The 23,677-nt window shown below is 39.1% G+C and overlaps 1 protein-coding gene across 4 annotated transcripts in view; it reads left to right on the top strand.

The window, feature by feature from the left end:
* LOC106650550 (stAR-related lipid transfer protein 13) overlaps nt 1-23,677 on the top strand; it is a 191,740-nt gene that overhangs the window by 118,392 nt on the left and 49,671 nt on the right. For all 4 annotated transcript variants that reach the window (XM_014368622.2, XM_014368621.2, XM_014368619.2 and 1 more), the window contains exon 9: nt 22,902-22,973. In XM_014368622.2, coding sequence (XP_014224108.1) covers nt 22,902-22,973 — 72 coding nt within the window. The remainder of the gene's footprint in view (nt 1-22,901; nt 22,974-23,677) is intronic.

The raw sequence follows: 23,677 nt of genomic DNA, 5'->3' as shown, positions 1-23,677 counted from the left end.
TCGACTAAAAAAACAACTACAAGTTAGCGTCCGTTAGCCTGAACCGAATGAACAAATTATCGAATCAACTAATGCCTATTTATTTATGCAGGAGTTTGAAAAACGACACCGATAAGCAGAAGTTATTAGAATTGCGATAGATAAGGTCGAAGAATGTAAACCGTTGTTGCTTGGTTTTTAGCTTAACCGAAAAAGGAACACGTGCTCCGGCTGGCTAAACGATTCGCGAGAGAGAAGAAGAAGAAACATTATCGTAACTCTCGAGTGTCTTGTTACGCGGCCACGCGCAAGCATTGTCGTCGATATAATTTAGATATATTTTTTTCCTTCCTCGACGTTATTGCGTGTACGGGCGCAGTACATTTACTTATTGGGCTTGTACGCGAGCATGTTCCGTCGGTCATTATCGTTTTGTGTGTGGCTTTTCCGCGTGTGTGTACGCTTCAAAGTTACAGAGACTAATCGGCAGGCGAGCTGCAGCGATTATGTTCCTTTGCAATTTCTCCAAGTTCAGTTTCGCATTAAGACTTTTTTATTGCAGAGACTAAACTTAGATTTCTGATTTATCTAAAACAACAAATCGATACGAACATAATGATGATTGTAAATATCCCTAATGGCAATTCTTTATGTTACAGGTACGTTGAAAATCTTAAGTCGAACTTTCTGAATCATCTGGCTGTAAGTAAATAACACTCAACTGTTATTCTGACATGATATGAACTTTTTGTTCATACTGAACATTCGCGATGCTTTCATCGCACCGTATTATGTGAATAAAGCAAACAATATTTAAAAAGAACGCATTCACGGCACGCGACGTGCTAACTCTTATAAACATCGAATTTTCACAAACTCCTCGAAAAATTATTTTGATAAAATTCGCATCGCGTACGAAATGTTGCACAAATGACTCATTGGCTTACATCGTGTGGCATTAATAAAATGATTACGAGTCGAAGTGGCATCGTCAGCTTATACGACAGCAGTCCTGGTCGAGTATATCGCATAGCTTCTCTACATTTACAGATGTTTATATATCTGATGCAGTTTTACTAATTGTCCTGTCATGTTTCTAATACACGCGATGCGCAATTGCTTCACCCAAACAAGTACTTGATTATTCTTACGAAACTCTGATAAAGATTTGATTTTAGAGTCCATGGGATGAAAAATAATAAATTCGCTTTCTCATCGTCGACGTCCGTGGTAGTTTTTTTGCATTTAAATAATACCTCGCGACAACGAAGAATTCGTTTAGAACTCACACTCATTATTATAACTTGAGCAGTTTATGGTGATCGTTCTGGTATATGGTTTGTTATTATTGCTTTTTATACGTCAATAGGTATTAAAATTAGCTTATATATTTTTTGACATTTGGATAAGCGAACAATATTAGATATTGAAATGTTCAAATTCAAACGAAACGTCCAATAAACTGCATTATTTGTGCCGTGAATAGGACAGGTTTTCGGCTCGTACAAGTTCAATGTCGCAATAATAGGAACAAATAAATTCTCAATTTTTTTTTCTCGAATCGTGAATCATGCATAAGGATCATAAATTGTACCTGGAAACGTGTATGTGTATGCAGGCTTTACGCGCCTATGCGTTACATTTGAATCGTCACTGGTTTGGCCGAATCCAAGTTTTAATGTCGCGTGACTGCATGCTCGACTGCCTGTGTAAGCGACTATACACTAAATCAACTCTCTTTCTTTTGTTTTTCGACAAGTCTTTACGATAACTTAGCATCAATGATCATTTTTTCTACTTTGTACGTCCGTTGTATATAGTAATGAGAAAAGATAGACAAAAAAAGAATCGTTGACCTCGACGAATGATACAAACAATATATAGGTTCCGTCTCCAAGAGGTCATTAGGCTAAAGCGAGTCGAATAAATCCATTGAGCTTCGATAAACTTGGTCGAGCATCGGTGAGCTTTAATACATTCAATTGAAATTGATACGCGCGCGCCAGTTTATTCGATGAAAAATGTATACGTATACATACGTACGTGCGCTGAAATTCTCAATGCGCTTACATACGAAAATTTATTCGCACACACACACTCACAGACATCTCGCAACGCTCGTCATTCACCACCTACGATAGTATACGCTCGTGCGCGTATACGTTTCGAACGCAAAGTAAAAGACAGAAGACATTATAGCCCACTTAGCGTGAAATTATGCCACAGACGTTTGTATTTTTTTCCTCCCTTCTCCTTGCTGGCTATATACTGTGCGCTGTGACCGCAAACAATGCAAATAGGTAGGAGCTACTCCCGAGTTACGGTAATTTATTAGGAAAACTCGGCGCGTATAAGCTCGGCGACTTATAAACACCAACGCCGCGCGCCCGATTTTCTTATATGCACGGGTATAATTGTGTGAAATTTTCAAAGTACCATACAATGCCTTATTTTATTACGATCGGGCATATAAAGTGTGTCAGAAGGATACCCATACGGAGGTACAACGAGCAGGGAAAAGCAATGGACGCGCGCAGTACATTTTCGATTTTACGAAAAGTATCGAATTTGCATGATTTTAATTATGGTTGGATACATATATTCTAAAAATCAATAAAAAAAGCCCGAATTCGCTGCTAATGACGCTTACCGAAACCTGAAAACTTTTGAAGATCACACAAATCATCCGATGCAATGAATCGAGAACAAAGTTACAATATATATTATTAATTCTTGAGGTTTCGTGAACCCTACCTCTTAGACGCTTGTGTAAAGAAGAGCTTTCGGACTTTAAATGTAGCCGAAATACAATCGTGTTATTTACGATTTCAACCTCTTGGTCCAAAAGGATTCTTATAACCGTCGCAGAGTTCTGGGAGTGCCATACACGCGCTGTCGCTTTTTTTTTATTTCTTTTTTTTCTTTTTTTATTCAATATACAACGTTGTTCGATGACACGCCAAAGTATAGAGTGTGAAATCCAAGAGAGTGAAATACAAGAACTGAAAGTGAGTCAGATTTACACCAAATTTCCAGTTGATCCTGCTTTTTTACGTATAACTTGCGTGTACTTTATACTCACACCTACATATCATATTAGTCTTGCATTATCCTCGAGAAAGTTATTATGATTTTTTATTCGTTACTTTTTTTCTTCGACTCGAATTTGCTCTTTGTGAGAATTCATTTGCATTGCTGCATTTTTCATGCATACGTGTGCGTATAAGCACGCTCACGACAAAGTGAGTGAGAGGTTGATACAATTTTCGAATGATTTGAATAAATCCGTAGTGAATAAAATTATAAACGAAAAGAAACTTTCTAAAGTTGCGACGGTCACGTGCACCGCCTATTCATATTTCGTCGCGTATCTTCGCAAAGCCTGAAAAATATCGTTTGTGCTGAAAAGATGGACCGACGCAAAATTTGACCTCGAGAGATCCTAGTAGAGACGCGTTGATAATAATAACGAGTAACAGAGAGACCAAGAAAAACTCAACTACACGTTTGCGGGCAAAAAGTAAAAAATGATAATTGCGCACTTGGAAGGGGTCGAGTACTATATGCGGCTCGGCGCGCCCGAGTGCGCTTGCAATAATTGAAGCCGCAAATGACGCCATTAGCGTTTGTACATGAGCTCTTCACTCTTGTGTGTGCTCCTTAGGACACTGGACGATTCTTCTATGCGCGTGGCACTTATTAGAGAAAAAACATCTCGGCTTAATAACGCGTTCGCAGCTCTTGCCGGAAAGACAAGAGATTTTCGCGAGAGACTAATTGACGCGAGCTTCATCTCTTTGTGGTTGTTATTCAATCTGTCGCTTATGTCAAGCATTATTTAAATGAGAAAGTATCTGGTTATTAAATGTGCATATACCATCGTATTATAATAGTGTGTCGAATGGCACGTGATTTTATAATTTTCAATTAACCAACGCAGTCGTTAAATCGGTTTTAAGTGTCAAAAAATTCGACCATTTCAGAAGATAATTAATTACATGTTCAGCAGAGATTGCATTTTCGATCAGTTTTCAAAAATGTCAGGTCATTCAACTTGATTGTTCCATGCAAAATCGATTATTTGATAAAATTCAGTTAAACTTTAATATTTTCACGTATTGGTTAGTCAATTTCTGTTGCTGAATAGTTATTTCGTTTGATGTTGGGCAATAGTAACTACTAAGTTTTATTTTATATGCGCTTTGAAACAAAATCCTTGGTTTTGTTTACTTAGAATAATTTCTTTCCAAAGAGATAATTTTTCAATTTATTATAATTGTTTTCCTTTGATCAAATCCATCAGAATGAAATTGGAAATCAATCTTCAATTGGATTCAAGAATGCTTCTTGAGGCACATGGTCATTTATCTAATTTATGCGCATGCAAAAATATTTCCTCTCCACGAATTCAAGGATATGCTCTCACATCTCAAAGATTCGTTGTGTATGTGTATGTGCCGTTTAAATGGCCAGATTGGATGGAAAAAAATACATGCACCGCACGCCAAGATTATCATTATCATAGAATAGAAAGCAGCAGAGACATCTTATAAACACTCAACGATGGATATTATAATTCATGCATGACGTCGATGCATTAGATCGCCGATTGATTTATTTAAATTTATGTAGATCGTGACGTGTTTGGTTACACGTATATGTGCCAGATTTTAGGGAGAGAGGAATTGAAAGAAGAGAAGGATCGAAGAGACACTTTACCGTTTGATTAAAAATTTTTTTACTAAAAATGTTATATCGACCAAGTTCAATAAAAAAAAAAAAAAAAAAAAAAANAAAAAAAAAAAAAAAAAAAAAAAAAAAAAAATAGAGAATGATAAATATGTATATTCGACAGTGTTTATGCACAAACTGGTTTCCTATAGTCGAAAACGTATGCATATCATAAGTGGTTCCAAGAGATAAATAGAAGTAAAACAATCATTAATATAGTTTTTTAACCCAACAGTTGCTAATCTACGTAATACATCAATGGCGCATTATGTCAACTTGACTTGGTACACTACGCTATTTCTATTAATGACCACTACGTGACCTGGAATGAGCATAAGTAAATGCGTACAGCTCAACGACGACAAACACACAAAGGAAAACGAATTTGCATTACCTCAATTTAATTGCAGGTTTAATTGAAGGTTCGTTTGCTCGCGTAACCGCGCACGATGATGTCTCCCGCGTAATCCCTCAGTGCAAAAATCACGTTTCGAAAGGTAAATTTCACTAAGACGAAGGACGCCGACGGACATGGACTTTGTGTGTATGCATACTTACCTTGTTGAATGTCTTGTGCGCGTGAATTTATGTGTGTACGCGACGTAACGTCCCGTTTCTGATATATTAATTAATGAAAAAGTTCCGGCACAACGCGTGCACAGGCGCTTATAAGCGTTCTTTTGCTTTTTCTGACATTCGAAAGTTTATGCACTCTCGGGGAATCACACAAACGCCACTGCCTGCTATATTTTAACCACAATGGTATTTTAACGATTGTTCATAATTTTCCTCATAGCAATGATATAAGGCAATATACGCATGTTCTGCCACTTATGTAACACCGAATTATGATTAAATTTTTAGAAAAAAAAGGTTAGGCCTTTTTTAGGTTATATTATTTAATTGGAAAATATTTGCGGCGTAGTGTCATGAAAAATGAATAGTTCTTAATGAGAATTTTTAATAACAATTACCCAGTGAAGTATTCAGAGCAAACGTTACTTGACTCTCATAATTAATAACGCGAAACTTGAGCAAAAAATTTCATCGCGCCATATTGCAAGGTATGTTTATAGGTTTTAGGTTTACTTTACGTCTTTCAGACACAATCGTATCGATACGTAAGTACAGTTCAATTTTGAAGTCCGATACGCGTATAAACACAAGAGTCTCAGATTTGTTGCGTACGTGCGCATGCACGAGCCGTGTCAGGTGGAATTATCGACGCGCGGTTGTGCATGATATGAACCTACTTACGTATTGCGAATACAAGACTTGAATCAAGCTATTCAAGTATACTTCTGTAATATAAAGAAATTCGGTAATTTTTTTCTCATTCGTTGATTTTCATCAAACCACTTTTATGATTTATCAACTTAGGTAAATACGACATATTTAGAAAACTGCAATTGTCGAAAAACCGCACATACTTAATAAAGTATGAATTTACCATCTTGGTAATTTTCCACATTTTTTGAAATAATGGAATTAAGAAAATAGATCTATTGATTTTAAAATTTTATTCCTACAAAAAAAACATAAGCTTTCTTACTATACCTTTTTGCACTCGATTACGTATAATTTTAGTTGACGAGTTCAAAGGGAAAATAATCGTGAATCGAGATTTATAAGCCTTTGGTTTTTTTTTTCTAGACTCTGATTGACTAAACTATGACGCAATGTTCATGTTTCTTGCTCGATCGAGATTAAATTTTACGCATTCATACATTCTTACGTGGATCAAAATTTGCTACAAAAAATTCCAACAACACTAAAAATTTAATTTCCATAGGTTATAGGAAGTAGAATTAACTGCACATACGTTCAAAATATGATCTCAGCGAGAAATTTTAATATTGCACGCGTTCGTTCTGTTTGACTTGGCAACTAGTAGTCATTTTGAGATTCTTCTACATCGCACGAGAATTTGGGGATTTTCTCAATTACCACTTTTGTTTCCAACCTGCTCGATTCGAGTTATTTTCCCCGACGTTAATCATTTTCATCAAGTCAATCCGAGTCGCGATAATGTCATTACATGTGCGCGCATTACACAAATAACATGCCGGAAAGATCGTATCGTGCGTGACGCAAGCCCGTGCGCCGGGTTATGATATCTTCATAGTCCTCGGTTGGCGATCGACACGAAATCGGCTCTAAGCTCGTTTGTCGAAAAGTTTATTTGGCCGATTTTGTCGAACGACAAGCTCGGCTCGCGGTGTGAGCTGCGCAGCACAACGTTGAGTACTTTTCTTCCTAATGCTCTCTCCGTAACGCCGATCGGCCAGGGAGATTACGTCCCTTGCATATTATGTATCGACGCGGCGCACGCATGCACACAATCGTCACGTGTGTGCGCGCGCGCGTTGGTCCGGTCCATTTGCATAATCTGACATGCACAAATCGTCTCTGCCTCCTTTTCTCCGCTGCACACGTGTGGTGGAGTTAACTCGTGCAGATTTTATAACTGAAAACTGTCGTTTACGTCACAAAAACTTTTATCGGGCGTCGAAAAATCCCATCTCCTACGCGGCAAACGTGCGGACTTTGGTAAGTCGTGCGCGCTCACGCACACGTGCACAGTACAAATATAGTACGAGTAATTTACGAAAATCGATGCTACGTGTGCGCATATTTCTATGAGTCATTTCGTTGTATCTGTCGGAGCTGCGTGCGGTTATGTTTTCCTTTTCCTTTATCGTCATTAGGTCAGTTCGTTATCGTGTCAGTGATAGCACGCGTAACGAGTCGTGATGCTTTTCTCGCCGCACAGCAGCAGCGGACACTTATACAGTCGTTTGAAAATTATTGCCTGTTACGAAGCTTTCCGCATCTCTCTTTTCGCAGTTCTATATGTGGGTACCGAAGGCACGTCTCGAGAGTAGGTACACACGTAAGCAATCGGTTCACATGCATAGACACACACACATCGGTCACGATGCATCGCGCGTAATATTTCGTACACATGCATGTACGTATCGAGCAGACTTAAATGTCGCGAGGAAAATGACTTTTTGCCTTATGCGAAGGCGATGACTACGACGACGAAGACGACGACGATACGATCGCGTTACCAGAGTGCACGACGTTATATACCTCTTTTGCGTAATCCCTAATGCGAGCGAGCTAGCAACGATCTCCTCGTGCAATGCTCGCGAGCTGAGCACATGTATTCGCCAATAGGTCAGTGAACTTTCTTTGCAGCGCGCAGCCTAGCTGACGGAGGTATATATACGTATATATGTACCAATAGCGCACAGTAGCTTATCTTTTTTGCCGTTCTCGTTGAAAGAAATCTGGGATTTGGACACGAGCTGTAGGCTCGTTGCCTTCGTAGCATAAATCATTCCGAGCGAGCTCGCGCGCGCATATATACCTGAAACGGTTTCCCCCCTGCGCGATCGAGCAATGATCTATCGGAGCATTCAATCCTTCCACGAGTCGAACCGCAACTCTTTCTCTCTCTTCGAGCTCTTTTATACATTTGGATATTCTCGTAGCCATCTACCTTGAATATGAATTCTACCGTGAGAATTTTTTATGCCTGATCATTGAGCTTTGTCTTTTTGATAATGCAATACTTTTCAGTGCAGCGCTTATTTCTAATATTATCAAATCTAGAGCCATAGTATGAAAAGAGACTTGTAAGTACTTGAACTATAATTCTATTCAAACTTTCGATATTGATTCAAGCAAATTAACTCAAGATCTACGAGGTACGGTAACACTCACGAGTCTTTAATTGATACTTAAATTATATTATTGTCCTTGTTTTTAAATATATTTTAGTTATATTTGTAGTTTTTCATGACCAATATTTCTTTTTGTTCGATTGAATCGTCTTCAAAAGATTACTACTCAACTCTTAAATTTGGTATGCATTTACTTTAAATAAAAACCGTGCAGTCGATTTGGATCTTTACTGCGTTCACGCATGCGTGTATAATGCGTTCGATGCTTAAAAGTATTACAAGCCCAGAGCAGACATATCAATCAAAGATTATTACTTCACGTTCCAAACGAGTCCGTGTGTAAATTGCACGATTAAAAGGAACTAGCTTTGAGGCAGTAGCTCACTGTATAGAGCTTTGTAAAAAATAAAAGAATCGCGTTGGGTTGAGTGCAAAACTGTGTGATACACACACACACACACACATGCACACGTACGTTTTATACCGAGTCTAGTTCTCGACGAGCTTGAGAGAGGGATATAATCACATTTTCTAAGAAAAGGTATAAAGCAGGCGATGAAACAGGTGCACGTGCGCGATTTTACGAGACTTCCTATATGCCTTGCTTATGTACGTGGCCTAAGTGTGTGTTGGTAAACTAGTTGCATGCCAAACAACAGCACACAACGAAAGCCTGTCTTGTTCGTTCACATGCAGCCAAGAATTAACGATGCAAAATTGTTTTCAGTACGTACGAGTGTACTTCATATTTATATAAATGGTCTTACAACACGAGCGCGCACCTTTACAAGATCGTCTCACCGATTCCGAATCAAAGTGTCTTCGACCTTTGCAGCTCGATGCGTGCATACGCTTATCGTTGCGAGCTAATTCAATCATTTTTCTGCTTACGCGCATCGGCCCGTCAATAAAAAATCTTGATTGAAGAATTTTGTTCGTGAAGCGGACAATGATTTTTATTCAATAAAAGCTGGCACGAAATAAAGTCGTCGTAAGTTCAAGATTGAGTCGGCGAGCATTAGAATTTTGTCAGTAGTGATATTTTTAGTTTTAAAAGTGCTGAATAATTATTAGTTTATTTAAAAATATTAACAGCTAAACTTGCTAATTTATGTTCTCTATTACTTGCGGTGACGAAGAAATTTAAAAAGAAAATAATAATAATATACTAGCTTAGAAGAGCATAAAAAAAATATTTTCTATACTAATAAGATCGAGATGACGAGTTATTTTTGTCGAGCACACTAAATTTTCCATTTTTCTCGACTATTTGGGCATTCAGCAGCGATGGTTAGAACGCCGTATGCATGCTTAAGAGCAGTGGTTCACAAAGTTGAAACCATATGCATTATATAAATAATGCGCGCACATGTAGCTAGACACGAGGCAGCTCTCCCAGAGATTCTATGCGAGCAGTATCTTTTTCTCGCACGCGTAGAGAGGTAAAGAAGAAGAAGAAGAAGAGGCAGCAGCAGCAACAACAGCAGCAGCACAAGCTTTCGCTAAAATGTACGTATAAATGCAACGAGAGAAAGAAAGAGACCCACCGGCGCGAAAGTAAGCTTATATAGCGCCTACGTAGGCGTATATCTCCTCGCTATTTTATGCACGTTTTTTTCCTATAATTTTAACACTCGCGCGCGCGCACGGAGCGCAACGAGACGAGCTCTTTTACTTTTGTCCTTTTCGCGCACAGAGCATGCACATAACGCCTACTACTATATACTACGAGTGCGCGCGCTGCACTTCAATACACCTTGGTCGTGCTCGAGAGCGCGAAAGGACTTTTCAAGAGGATATAATATACCCCGGAGAGGGAGAGAGATTAGGAACGAGCTTTACAATTCATCTTTGTGCGCCATGAGCGAGCTGCGAGCATTATACGTGCTGCATAAAGCGACATTTACTTGAATATGCTTCCTGAAGCTCGTGCAGAAATTGATTTTTCAGATTCCTCGGCGACGCATACGGACAAGCTCTAACGAACGTCGCACGTGTCGTCCGATAATAATAGAATATCTCGTTTCGCTCTTCCAGATGAAATGAGCGAGTAAGAGCAAAAAAAAACCCAAGACGATCAGGTATAAATAATCATATAAAAAAAAGCGAGTAAAGATATGTATTTATATAGAGCGTGTGTGTACAGAACGTGATAAATAGTCTTTCATGCTCGCACGACAGATTTTTATATACGCGCGCACGCCACGCGAACCTGCGCCAAGTGTATATGTACGCGCTCGATAAAATAAGCGAGACCACCCTACGGTGTACTTTTTACGCCGATAAACATGCGAGTGCGAATTATGGGTGGCGTTCTCTCGTGAAGTGTTTTCTCCAGTCATCGATGTGTGTGTGTGTGTGTGTGTGTGTTGTCTATAAAGAGATTTGCAGAGTTGTTTTCAAAGATGATTGATTGCCTCGGCTCTCGCCGAGGTGTACGATCGAATCAACATCGAACCAACAAACTCCAATTTCCAATCCATGAAAAACGAAGAAAAAAAAATGAAAAAATCTGTATACGAAGGAAATCCAAAGGTTGCAGTTTAATAAAGTTACACGCACTTAAGTAAATCGTGCCGTGCGTTTTTACACAACCAATATTAGACAAAAAAAATCCATAAAATGTTTAACGTTGTAGGATAACGCGAGACGCGCAATATGCGCTAATCAACAGAGTAAAGATTGAGTTTCTTTGCGAAATACCAACAACTTCCTGCTTCTATTGGGCAAATATTGAACTCTCGCAATGGATTTTCTGCACCAAAAAACAAACGTCCTGCTCGTTGTGTTGACGCGTCTATTTCGAATCGCACCTGTGACATCGGCTAACGGTTTCATCGACGTTACGACGATGTTACGTAATTTTTCACGTTATAGAAAATATTCAATGTTCGGAATCGGATGGGTCTAATTAAAACACACTTCGAGGCGACTCGCTCGGGTTTTCCCTTTCGAAAAAAATCGCGAGCGAATTCGCGCGCGTGCGCATCGCACGTGTATCGCATCAGCTTAAAATATCATCCATCTTCCAGCTGTTGCCCCTTGTGACGACGTACGAAAAGTGTGAATATACATTCAGGTTACGTCAATATACTTGCATTATGAGAAAATAATCGATCGCGTGTTTCGTCCTCTTAGCTTCTTTTTTCCAAGTACAAGCTCGATTTAACTCGTTGCGACTACGTGCGCATAACGCACATGACACGAGAGTATTACGTCTATATTTGTTTTGCTTTTACTCGAGAAATAAGAGATCATAGAAATTCGAGCTAGTTTTTTTGACGAAGAGGAGCGCTCATAACGAACGAAAGTACACTCCTTTCTTTAATTTGGCTTTTCATTCGTACCCGAATGAAAAGTCTGGATGCAAACAAAAATATAATAATAACAATAAAGTGCTCTTTACACGGATACCTTGCGTCGATTTGTTTTGACAAGGCTCGAGTCTATCCTTCATTACATAATAGTTCATGCAAAAGCTATTTGGAGAAAGACAGAGAAAAAGGTCCGTCTATTGAAGTTTCTCCTTGTGTAATTATGGTCAAGTCGGAAGCGTTCAAAGCCACGATTTATACCCATTTAAAGTATCATGTACAGACACAAGAGAGAGAGAGAGAGAAAGAGAGAAGAGTATCTGCCTCGTTCTCGAGCCTCCACTATTATACCACGATGTATCTCAATAATCCTCGTGACTCCGTACTTAGAGCTGCAAATAAGAGGGCCATTGAGCGAGGGTTTCTTGTGTTCTCGAGCCACTGTAGTATGATATTTAGCCACGCAGCAAGAGATGTTAATTTTTTTCACACACTCGAAACTTTTCACTACGAATCTTTGGGTCAACTCATTTTTTACCAAAAAAGGATATTCTCATACCTTCGTAAATTCTCATTAATCCGCAGTCGTTGCATGTACTTTCTTTCCCTGTCCTTCCCTAACTACGATTTACTTCTGTCATGTTTCAGTTTTGTTTTCCTCGGCTTCAATGAACACAAGCAGATATGCATGTTTTGCAGGTTGACATTGTGCATTGAATCTCGGAGCTACAAAGCACGGCTAAAACACCAAGGTCGTTTCTTTGCTCTCTCGCGCGCGCAAAGATGAAGTTGTCGTTCTCGCGCACGCGCCCAGAGTGCCAAGGTGAGGTCGTGGTCGAAACGCACGTGCGTACGCGCAAACTCACATACACACTCGCACTCACACACCTGCACTCCGGGATTGACCCGTATGTCTGGTTTTATCCGTTTTTCAACGATTCAACTGCTTCTGTAATGTGTGTGTGCGCGCGCGCGTGAGTGACGATTTTACACGCTCTTGTGCAACGCGATTGAAGTTTACCGTATTCTTACAAGGCAGCTTTCTTTCCGTCGCGCGCGCGCCCGACCGACCACGCGGTGCATTTAATAACGATTCAGAGATTTCAAAGTAATTAACTTTTATTTTTTTAAGAAATCCGATGTACGATTCCCCGTGTCTCTTTCTCTCTCGTCTTCTTGTATGCATCGGCTTTAGGCAATGAGAAAAAGTTGTATTATTCAAAAAAGCAACTTATCTCAAGATATGCAGCACGAATATATTTATATTATGCCGCACGGTACAAACAAGCGATTTTCGAACTTAAATTTCACGAATAATTTACCTCGTGATCGACAGATATAAAAAGCATAATTGATCGGATCTTTCTTTCATATGTTGCGTGCGAAAAAATGTATGGGATGTGCTTAATTATACCGAATGATTATTTTTGCTATAGCTATATGTATGCTCTTAATTATTTAAATTACGAAGCTCGCTCTGTGCCAAGTTTTATTCGAATGACTATAAGCATTATGGCTGCAATCGAATCGAAAGGTCAATCGATCGTACGAACATTCATTCCATCATTTTTCTCTTGGTCATTGGAATAAAAAACCTCTCGACTCTAACTCAGTACCACGCACTGATGAGTCAATCTAGTTCATCTCTAACGCGTACAAAGCATCTCGCGCCGCGATAGAACAGTACGTACGACTGTGCAAGTGCAGCACGTGTATGAAGCACGATTACAATATGGGCTTCCCAGCATCCTCCGTTTTATGATTTATAAGATCTAGCACGATCTTTCTCTCGCTCTCGCCGCACTGCCTGCTGCTATTGCAGTTGTACTCGCGTGTCATTACTAATCGCATACATTGCGGTGCTCACGCAGTGTGTGTGCATATGAGAAATGAATCGCTTTCTGTTTTTGATTTTATCGCTCGGTATAAAACATACACACGCACAGACTCACACAAACGCACTGCAGTGGGTCTTATTATAAGGATACATTTTATGCGTGCTACACGTAATTATGCCTAGGATATTATGCGGGTTGTACGTCTCTGCGTCCGTTTTGCATTGTCCGTGCGCATATAATCCCGTCTCGAGATGCTTTTTTACGCGGAGGATGTTCGTTATATTCATCTCGTTATAATCTGCCCACGCCGAGGGATTAGATATTTTAGAGCGAGAAAGGGAGTTGCGTCGGTTTCCGTTGAAAATGATTTCTTCGAGTTGCGTGGCGCTCGTCAATTTTTTTTTATGCCTCTTACCGCGCTATGGAAAACGAACGAGTAGGTGGTGACATTGCAGCTGATCCAAGACTCGCGCACTTGCAAGCAACGCGTGATCTATTATTACTCTTTTGGTGCGTGCAATTTTCATACGCGGCAAAGTGTATTACGTGACAACATAGCGAGGGTATAAACATTCGCGTAATACGTATGTGCGTCACATCTTTTTGAATCAAACTTTCGCGATGGAAAAAAAACCTTTCATATATGTATACAGGCATCCGCTTTTTAAAGTTCGGTTCGCTCAATTTATTGTTTTAATCCACCTTGTTGGCTCGATCATTTTTCCTTGGCTGCATGCAGCACGCCGCGGCTATCTACGTACACGCGCTCACGTTCATTCACTGCTTTGTAAACTCCTACGCTCCGATCCTCTCTCGCTTTCATGCGCGATCGCACGTGTATACGCGGCAGTTTGTACGCGAGTATACGTACCTTTTGCACTCTGTAATAGGATTTTCCAAGCTTTGCCGCACACACACACGCACACAGACGTACGGGCGAATACGCGTGCGCGAGCATACTAGTACGAAGCGCACAATGCTATCAATCTGCTATTTTCTTCGTAGGTGGAAATTCTCTCTTTCGCTTTTATAGTTACACGTACCTTGAAAGTACGTGTGTGTACCCTTGCGCGCGTGTGTATATATGCGTATATAGCCTGTCTCTCTCGTCATTTAACTCCTCCTCGCGCTTGTACTTCTCTCATTAAAGGCTGTTAGGAAACTTGGAGCTTTTACCCACTTTTACCTAATATCAGATCCATGTTCTCGCTTAGAACCTAGTTTATTTTCTGCCGTCAAGCTCGACGTGTGTGTATATGTGTGCGCGTGTGCGCGTGTGTGTGGGGGGGTACGTACGTACGCTACCGCCGTCACGAGTGATTACTGTGTCATGGGCGGCTTTTCCAGAGAAAATATCTTGAATACAAGCCTTTTAATAGTTGAAAGCTTTGTTTGACGCTATTGTTTTGCAAAAAAAGGCAATCGCGTTCCATTGCAAAAGTGGATCAGTCGGTTTTAATTTAAATATTTATTGTACAGCAAGAGATGAGGTACAGTTCGCTGCTTTTATTTGAATTGCTCATGAGTAAGCTCGCGAGCTCGAATAATCGAATTTATTCGACAAAATGCCTCCGCTGTGTACAGTAATGTGCATCTCCGGTACGCTATTGTGTTATATATCCGCAAAATTTAAAGTACACTATTAAGAGTGAAACTTCATTTGCATGATGGTATAGGCCGAGCTCGCAGAGACACTTTATACTCTCCTTTCTTCGTCGTGATATTTTGATACGCGACCGCCATCCTCGTCGTTATTACAACCGCAGTGAATCTTCCTGCGAGCTTGCGTGCGTGCGCTCTTGAGACTTTGCTGTTCGATTCGAAATATTTCGATTTTATTGTTACTTTTACCGCCATATACGACGGTGTTTAACGAGCTACTACCGCTGTTGAGACGCGGATGACAAGTAACCGTGACTACGCGAGCTCACCGAGGATAAGGTCCAGATGAGTCGAAATGAAGAGCGAGAGTTATAAAGTACGCGTTTTATGCTCAACTGCTCACGATCGCTCCGTAATCGTCGACGTATTGTTTTATTAGTGAATTTAATGACGTGTATATATTTGCGCGCGTACGTGTGCGTTTGTGTGTGTTAGCGCGCACACGACAAGCTGTGCAGAGACGCGTTGCATAAGGACAAATAATAAATGTATACACACCACTGCACGCTGTAGGCTTTTCTTGTCGCGATTTCGAATAAATAAAATGGAAAGTTTTATCGGAGCCGCGGAACAAAAAATATTGTTAACGCTTTCGTACGTGGCTCGACGCTGGCGTTTATCAAACCGGTTCGTTTGACACTTGGGTCGCGCGCACATATACATGCATGCATGCATATATATATACCCAGCGGTGCACGCGCGCGCGAAGAGGAGAAGATCATGCATCAAACGGTTAATCTGCATCGAGTACCCAGCCTCTGCCTGCAGTTTATATATTATAATAATGTAGTCGTCTCTGTGTGCAGATCCATACATATATATACTTTCGCTTGCAAAAAAAATGCCGTATTCAACGAGGCCGCTCCTGTTTTATTATGGGCCCTGCGAAATGAACTTCAATTCTTCAAATTATCATTTCTCATATGCAATCATATACGCGATTGGAAAGTTTACATTGCACAGTGAATCGCGTCCCGTGTTTACTCCCATGTTTTCCTTTTTCTTCCTTGCGCGTTGCGCACATACACCATTTTTATCGAAAAATCCCTTCACACGCGTTACATTGTTAACAGGTCCGTCAAGACTAATCGACGACCTGTTCGAGGCGCCACTATACCTATATGTAACCTAACTACGTGTTGTACGACACTCTTTACCGAGAGTACAATATGCAAATGGAATCCGCGGCAAGTTCTCGAGTCAATCTCGTTTTCTGTCAAGCTGCGAGCTTCTTTGAATGACATCGCCGCCTATGTACCGTGCAGCTACTTTCGCAAACGAAGATCCAATTATATCTAGATTAATCGTCTAGATGTATGTTTGTGTATCTACAATACTTTTGCAGATTCAAATGTGTATTTATGAAAGGCGCCTACTCGAGTATCGAGTAAAATCATACGCACGCGTGTCCAATTGCTTCTTTATTTTGCAAGAAAAAAAAGTATTTGTCTCGAAGCCATTATCGCTAACGATATTTTTCAGATCTCTGCGCGTGCAATATGGACGATCTCTATCATTCCTTTGCTTTGCTAATCTCTTTAGATGCATCTATAATTGCCTCTGGCAATGAATATTTTTCATTCATCGAACGTCAAAATATAAATAACGGAGTATCGTTTAAGGTAGGAAATTAGATTTAGGTCACGGACTATCTTACGAATTTCCTCGTGTATATGTAGCGACGTATGGTGAATTTTCAACTCTTGCATATTATTGAGTAAATATCGTGAGTTGTAAGCTATGCCCTCGATAATAGGCCTGAAACTTGGCCAAGATATGCGAGTGTGTCGTCTAAACATTTTTCAAGCCATGGTGCATTATAACATTGACCTTGACCGTCTCAATGATTGGTTTGGGTTCTTGCAACAAAAAGAATTCGCCACGATGGAGCGCATATTCATCGAACCCACGCAAATTAAACAGCATGAAATTTTCTTTTCATTCAATGACAAAGTCATGTTCATTTATTTTTCTTATTTGCGATGGACACGAAGCCGCGATGCGGTACTAAGTTCAGCCGAGGCGAGTTATTATATTCTATTCTTTACGTATAGAAATAGGCGCGGAAGTATGAAACAACAGAACGTAAGCGAGCTTTTATGAAGCCATTGAAACAAAAGAGACGACACAATCATAACAGATCTGTGTACTCATAATATAGGCATCGAAATATAATGAAACCAATGCTGAGGCTTAAATCACAATCATCGTTAGAAAGCTTAGTCACGTCGTGGCTACCTCCTCTATACATCAGAGCTTGTTCTATAACTCATACATACATACTTATAAGATCGTAGCGCAGCGTACATCTTGCAAGAGAACCTCGGTATGTTTCTCGTGTATCTGTGCAAGAGTACATAATACACCAATTGAAGCCCCGTGCGTGTACAATTATCAATGATGCAATATTAATATCGCTATTCTTAAAAAAAGATACGTATTTATCCTCTCTTCGTTCATTCATCATTGTTTGATTTAGATCATTATAAAAAATGCTCAGGCCTCGTTTGCTCGGCAAAGATACAAAAACACTCGCGTGAGTGAGAAAGGAAGAGAGAGAGACGATCGCGCGCTGAACCTCGTCTGGCCATTCAGAAATTTTTTATCGCCAGAAATTCAAGACGCGCGTAATAACAATTTATTTATCGTATAATTTCAGATTGGCGCTTGATACGTGCGCGATGCGCACCCATATACAGGTGTACGCACGTTGCTAATTGTAATTATAGACTTTCACGCGTTAAGTACATAATAGTCTCAAGAGCGATCAGGCTCATTATGAAAACCAAGAGGTCTGGAGAGGGAAAGAAAGAGAGAAAGAGCATAAAAATATTGCGCAAGAGTATGTTTTTGTTTGTTGTCTTGTCTGTTATACATGTAGTCTTACGAAACGGCATATATGCGGGTACGTACTACGTATGCATGTGTGTGTGTGAGAGTGTGTGTGTGTGTGTCAATCTGTCCGTGCATGCCACCGACGCCTACACGTACGTGCACTTACACAGACACACAGACACACAGGCCAGTGCTTTTGTATCATACAGGACCCTCCACGCGTGTAGTGCTTATTACAACCCGGCAGTAGTAGCATTTGAAAAGCCAAAGAGCTATTATTTCACATAGATCAGCGTACACCTTTTGGCTACTATGTTTTCTGATGGAATTAATGACTGATCTAGGAGGACTTATTTTCTTCACTCTTTTTTCAAATTATATAATATCGCGTTTGTCATGATTTAGATATCCGAAGAATGTAAAATATATATTTATACAGCTTATAGTAATCAATTGCGTATATCATGGATTTATATGCGGCTTTAATGGGAATTTATTAAGAATATTTGTGGGTATTGTCGTTGGTGTGATATTGATTGAATATTTCATACATTGCTTTACTCGATATTATACGAATAAGAAAATGAAAAAAGTTCGTGTGTACTGCATCGTAACGACACAATAATAATAGTAGTCAATACAAATGTTCACTTTGATTGACTGCATAAGCGAAAAGTAAGTCGTGTTTTATGAATTCTGAAAACTTCGGAAAGTTGCATTTCAATAATTGTTGACATATTTATACTATTTATATTTTTGAGCATTTATTGTTGTATTGCTCAATCTTAAATAGTTACAACAGGAATGTGGGCGACCAATTTCAAATTCATCTGAGGCAGATTTTTTATGTCTAAAAATTTTTACTATAAAAATTGTTTAAAAGGGGAACGGTATTGACTTTGTTTAATAAAGGATCGTGTAGAAACGAACGATAAAGGCTGATAAACTCTCTATAAGCTTGTCTTTGAGAGTACCGATAGTCGAGTAAATGGGAAAGCTTTCGACTACCGTAATTAGAATCTTTAAAATAATGTTACAGGGGTTCGTACTAATGAGATTTTACTGTGTACCTTTGGTTGTTAGTGTTTGTGATTGCTCAAAGATTAAATACTATAAAAAAGTGAACATTATAATAGTTATTCATTTTAAAACTGATCCTTTTTTATTTTAAGCAATATATCGAAAATCTTTTTTATTCGCCCTTTCAAGCATCTACTTTTTTATTTCCAATCGTAAATATTGCGCTTTGACTAGCGTGTCAAATGAATTCTAAAGTTTAAGCTCATTGAAACAAATTTTCTCATATAATGTTGCATTAAATCAAAAAATACGGTTGTACACCGTGCGCTCGAAATGATTTATAACGTATAAAGCATTTACTTTATCCTTTTTTAACTGCAACGATTTTCCAAAATATAATCGGCACGAGACTCGGCTTGGCGTAAAACACATCCCGTTTTAATTTCCATCGTATATTCTGTTTGTATGTGCCTGCGTATAAATCATGAGTTTGAACGTATACGCTTGTGTGTAAAGTGTCATGCGAAAAAGCGATCAAAAATTTTCACCTCTGCGCTCCCAAACAAATCATAAATTTTGAAACTTTCTCCCTATATATGTATACCTACGGACACACTCCCAACTACAATGAAGCAGAGCTTTCTTTCGTATGAACTAACGCGTGTCAAAACATCGAGAACAAAATCAGTTGTGAATATTATGTACTCGTAGAACAAAGTGCATGTATGTTTATACCGGTCATCTGTCTATCTATTTGCCTCAACCCTCGAGTAAATCATATATCAACGCCGTGATTGATCACCGTAAATAGTAATTACATGCCTCGGAGTTTTATGACCTACTGCTATGTGTATTTTTACATACAAGAATCGTACAAACTTACAAGTCATGCAGGTGTGAATTTCAGGTGCAAAATTTGAATTTTGAATCTAACAACGTCTCAGTTACATCATAAATCGAGTCTAAATTCTGTATGCAACAAACAAAACGGGCCAAAATGTTTTAGAACAACCTATATTGGTCTTTCGCTGACAAAGTGCCATCATTATTCATCGCCCAACGATGAGCGATGAATCGAAATGAATTTTTGGTAAAGCCTTTTGAAAGGATATATCATATCTTGTGCTTTGAGTAGCAGCAATCATTCTTCTTGGAGCTCGAGATTTTAGAGGACTTTTTTGACGTACAACTCTCGTTTTCAAGATTAGCATCATTTGTATTCGAGCCTAATGCCAATGACTTTGTGTACACTCGAGGAAAAATTTAATAAATGATGTTTTTACAAATTGAAGGCTCGGACGTGACCCAGACGTCTTTACTACTATTTTGGTTAAATTATGAAATTGTTGTTGACTAACTCGAAGAATAAGGATAAAAAACAATGCGTTTAAAAAACGTAAATAATCTTCATTAAGAGAGCAATATTTCAGAGGGCATCAAGCCATTAATGATAATCTCAAAAGTTTCTACATCTATACCTCGGTAAAAGTTAAAAAGCAGACGAGCCGCTGCGCATATCGCGTATTATAAGTGTAAAGCCCGATGCTGCACCGCATCACAAGAGAGCCGTCTTGACAGCTTTTTACGAACGTCATCGACGCAGAAACATGTCCGCCTTTTCTTCTGTCTTGTAATGCACCGACGCGCTACACACACACACGAGTGCGCGGATGCATTATGGAAAAAATTACTGGTTTTACAGGATACTTTCTGCCAATTTTTCGTGAATTATATTACGGGTGAGCATGAGCGGTATACTTTTACTCGCGATAAATTTCGTAAGAATATTTTTACTGCTCTTTTTTTGCTCTTCCTTCCTCGGGATCATCCATATGAGTACGCGAGTGCATATGCTCGCTCGATTTATATCTCATTTTTTATTGTGCCAGATTATCGCGATAATTACTCATCCTTATAAATATGCATGATATTATGTCTTATTAAGATTGGAAAATTGTCGCCGTTGGTCCATGTAAACTTTCGGCGTCGGGTCAGAAGCAGCGTGTGTTGAACAACACCGAAAATTCATCAAAACCCGTTTTTTATATCTGGACGCGCTTCTCGTGCCCTGATGTAAAGTTTCTCGCACAGTGCGAGTATCATTCATGTCTTTTATTTTACCTTTTTCATTGAAAAAAAACCAAAGTTCTTTGCCGCACTCTGTAATGCATAAACATCGGGCGGGCAAAAGTTACACGAGCCGGCGTCAAGATGGATTCATAATGTTATATGCATGACGTGGTGAATGAAATGCAACGTCCACGCAATGAAGCGCGTTTAACTTAATGAATAATCCAAAATTATGAAGAATATGTTACAAGTACGTGATAATCTACCATGTACAGTTTGCGGTCGGAATATTCGTTCACTTTGTATGAGACACGAAAACAAAAAGTCGCAAAAAGGCTAAATAACATTTGCGTGGCGACCAAAGTGTTTTTGCCAAAACTATGCTAGCACAATTACATAAATTGGATGTAGAGTCTATTTTATTCTCGACTCGTTACCTGAGAGCTGCTTATTGCGTTAATGATGAATAATAAAAAGAGTTTGTAAAAAGCTTGAAATAATAGTCGATTCAAATGAGTTTTTACGATTGGCGAGACACAAAGTTCAATCGATCATAACTAACGAGACAGAAAATGTCTTGGATCCTCCGTGACTCATTTTTCATCCTCTTTCAACAATAAACACTTTCATAAGGCTTAGTAGACTTCCGCAGTCATGATCTCTTCTGCACGAAATTAAGGTCGCCGCATGAAAATTTTATCGAATCCATTCCAAAAGATTATTTATGCATTATAAAATCTCAAAGTTCATTTTATTACGAAACTTGCTTCAATAATTCATCAATGCAGCTTCGGTTTCTTACTTTTTGCAAAAATTGCGATATAAAGGGCTCAAAAGTATACTTGGGATGAGATTTAAAAACGAAAATTTCATACCAATTTTGTAAAAAGGATTTTCCTACTCCCTTTTCATTGAAGTACTTAACATTTCCAAATTTTATTTTTTAATGAGATACATCTGTTTTTATGAGCTTTTTGAGTCCACTTTTTGTGTGAAATTTTTTCTTTTTTTACGTTTTCTGGCGATTTATATATTTAAACAATTCCTTTCATTTTTTGTAATATCCAGGATAAACCATTTTAATTGTTACGCCTAGGTGATGTACTCTTCTTCGGAACATGAATAGTCTCAATGGTATCCTTGGGCGGGACGAAAAATAGAAAATTAATCATTTCCTCTGGATTCGTGATATTTTGAATATTTTATCTCATTCTAAAGGATCAGCGAAGCGAGCTTGCGCAATATTATAAGTAATTTTGAAATTTTTGTACGATATTTAAAGTCGAATGGACTGATAAAACATTCCTGCATATAAGCGTAAACTTTTTGAATCCTACCTGGCGTGGGTAATGTGTTCGATGGCAGTTGAGAGAACGAGAGAATGAGAGAGAGAGAATCAAACGCAGAGATGGGTACTCAAGATTTATTCGCGACTTGAGTTTCGAGTTTGACGCACTTTACAGACTATCTCTTTCTTTCTCGTTTTCTCTCTCTCTTTCTCTACCCGTCTCGATCGAGCGCGCGGATACACGCGGAAGCTCGCCTTATAATCTCTACAATATATTTCCTCTCTTTCTCCTCACTGTATATATGTACAAGGTAAATACGTTACGACGGCATCTCTCTCGGGTCTTCCTGCTTACATTATATATACGCCTATGTCTACTGCTACGCGTGCGCGCGTATGAAGGAGTTGAGCACGTAATATATACATTTTACTCGTGACCATTAATCTCAAATTCTTTTCTTCTGTTTTGCAGAGATCGAAGCTCAAGAGGCTTGCAAATGGCTGAGGGCCGCTGGATTTCCTCAGTACGCGCAGATGTACGAAGGTGAGTACTTTCCAACGATTTGCTAATAAATGCGTAGATAATTCGTGAATTTCCTAATTTTACTTGATTCAGTCCTACTTTTAAACTTAAAACAGCCTTTAAATATGACCAACTCAAGAGTTCTTGAAGGTGCCTAATATTCTGGTTAATTAGCGTATCAATTATTAAGATGATTTGCAGTTACGAACCCAACACATATTAGTTGCACGAAGTATACGGGTATCCAGCTCCGAACCGCAGGGTCGCGTTATTGCGTGAAACTATGCGCAGGAATTTCATCGATTAGTACGTATGCACATATGCAAGTGTGCAGGTACGCGTATAAGGCAGTTAGCTCCCCCTCAAAGAGTCCTTGACCCTTTGAGGTGTTGCGGAGTTTCGGTAACTGTAAATGCGTGTCTGCGCGAGACATTTGCATCAAGCTCCGAGGCAACCGCGGTGAGTCGGGTGCGTTATAAACTATTTAAGCTTCAAAAATTAGTTAGTGAATTTCACATTCTTTTACCTCGTATAAGGTGCCTTGTTGGAATTGATATATACAAAATCCCAAACTCAAGGATGTCTCATTGTATAAGAAGTTTGTGGAAAATGATTGTACATTTAGCAAATGTTTGTAAATTCCGTGATTTTAGGAGATGATCCAATTTTTCATCAATTTTTTTTTTTACGAAGTCGTGTTTTTTTGTAATAGTTTAAATTTTCAT

Source organism: Trichogramma pretiosum, unplaced genomic scaffold (assembly GCF_000599845.2).
Source record: "Trichogramma pretiosum strain Unisexual culture from Peru unplaced genomic scaffold, Tpre_2.0 scaffold5, whole genome shotgun sequence".
In the NCBI taxonomy this organism is placed as follows: Eukaryota; Metazoa; Arthropoda; class Insecta; order Hymenoptera; family Trichogrammatidae; genus Trichogramma; species Trichogramma pretiosum.
This window is presented reverse-complemented; position numbering and strand designations above follow the sequence as displayed.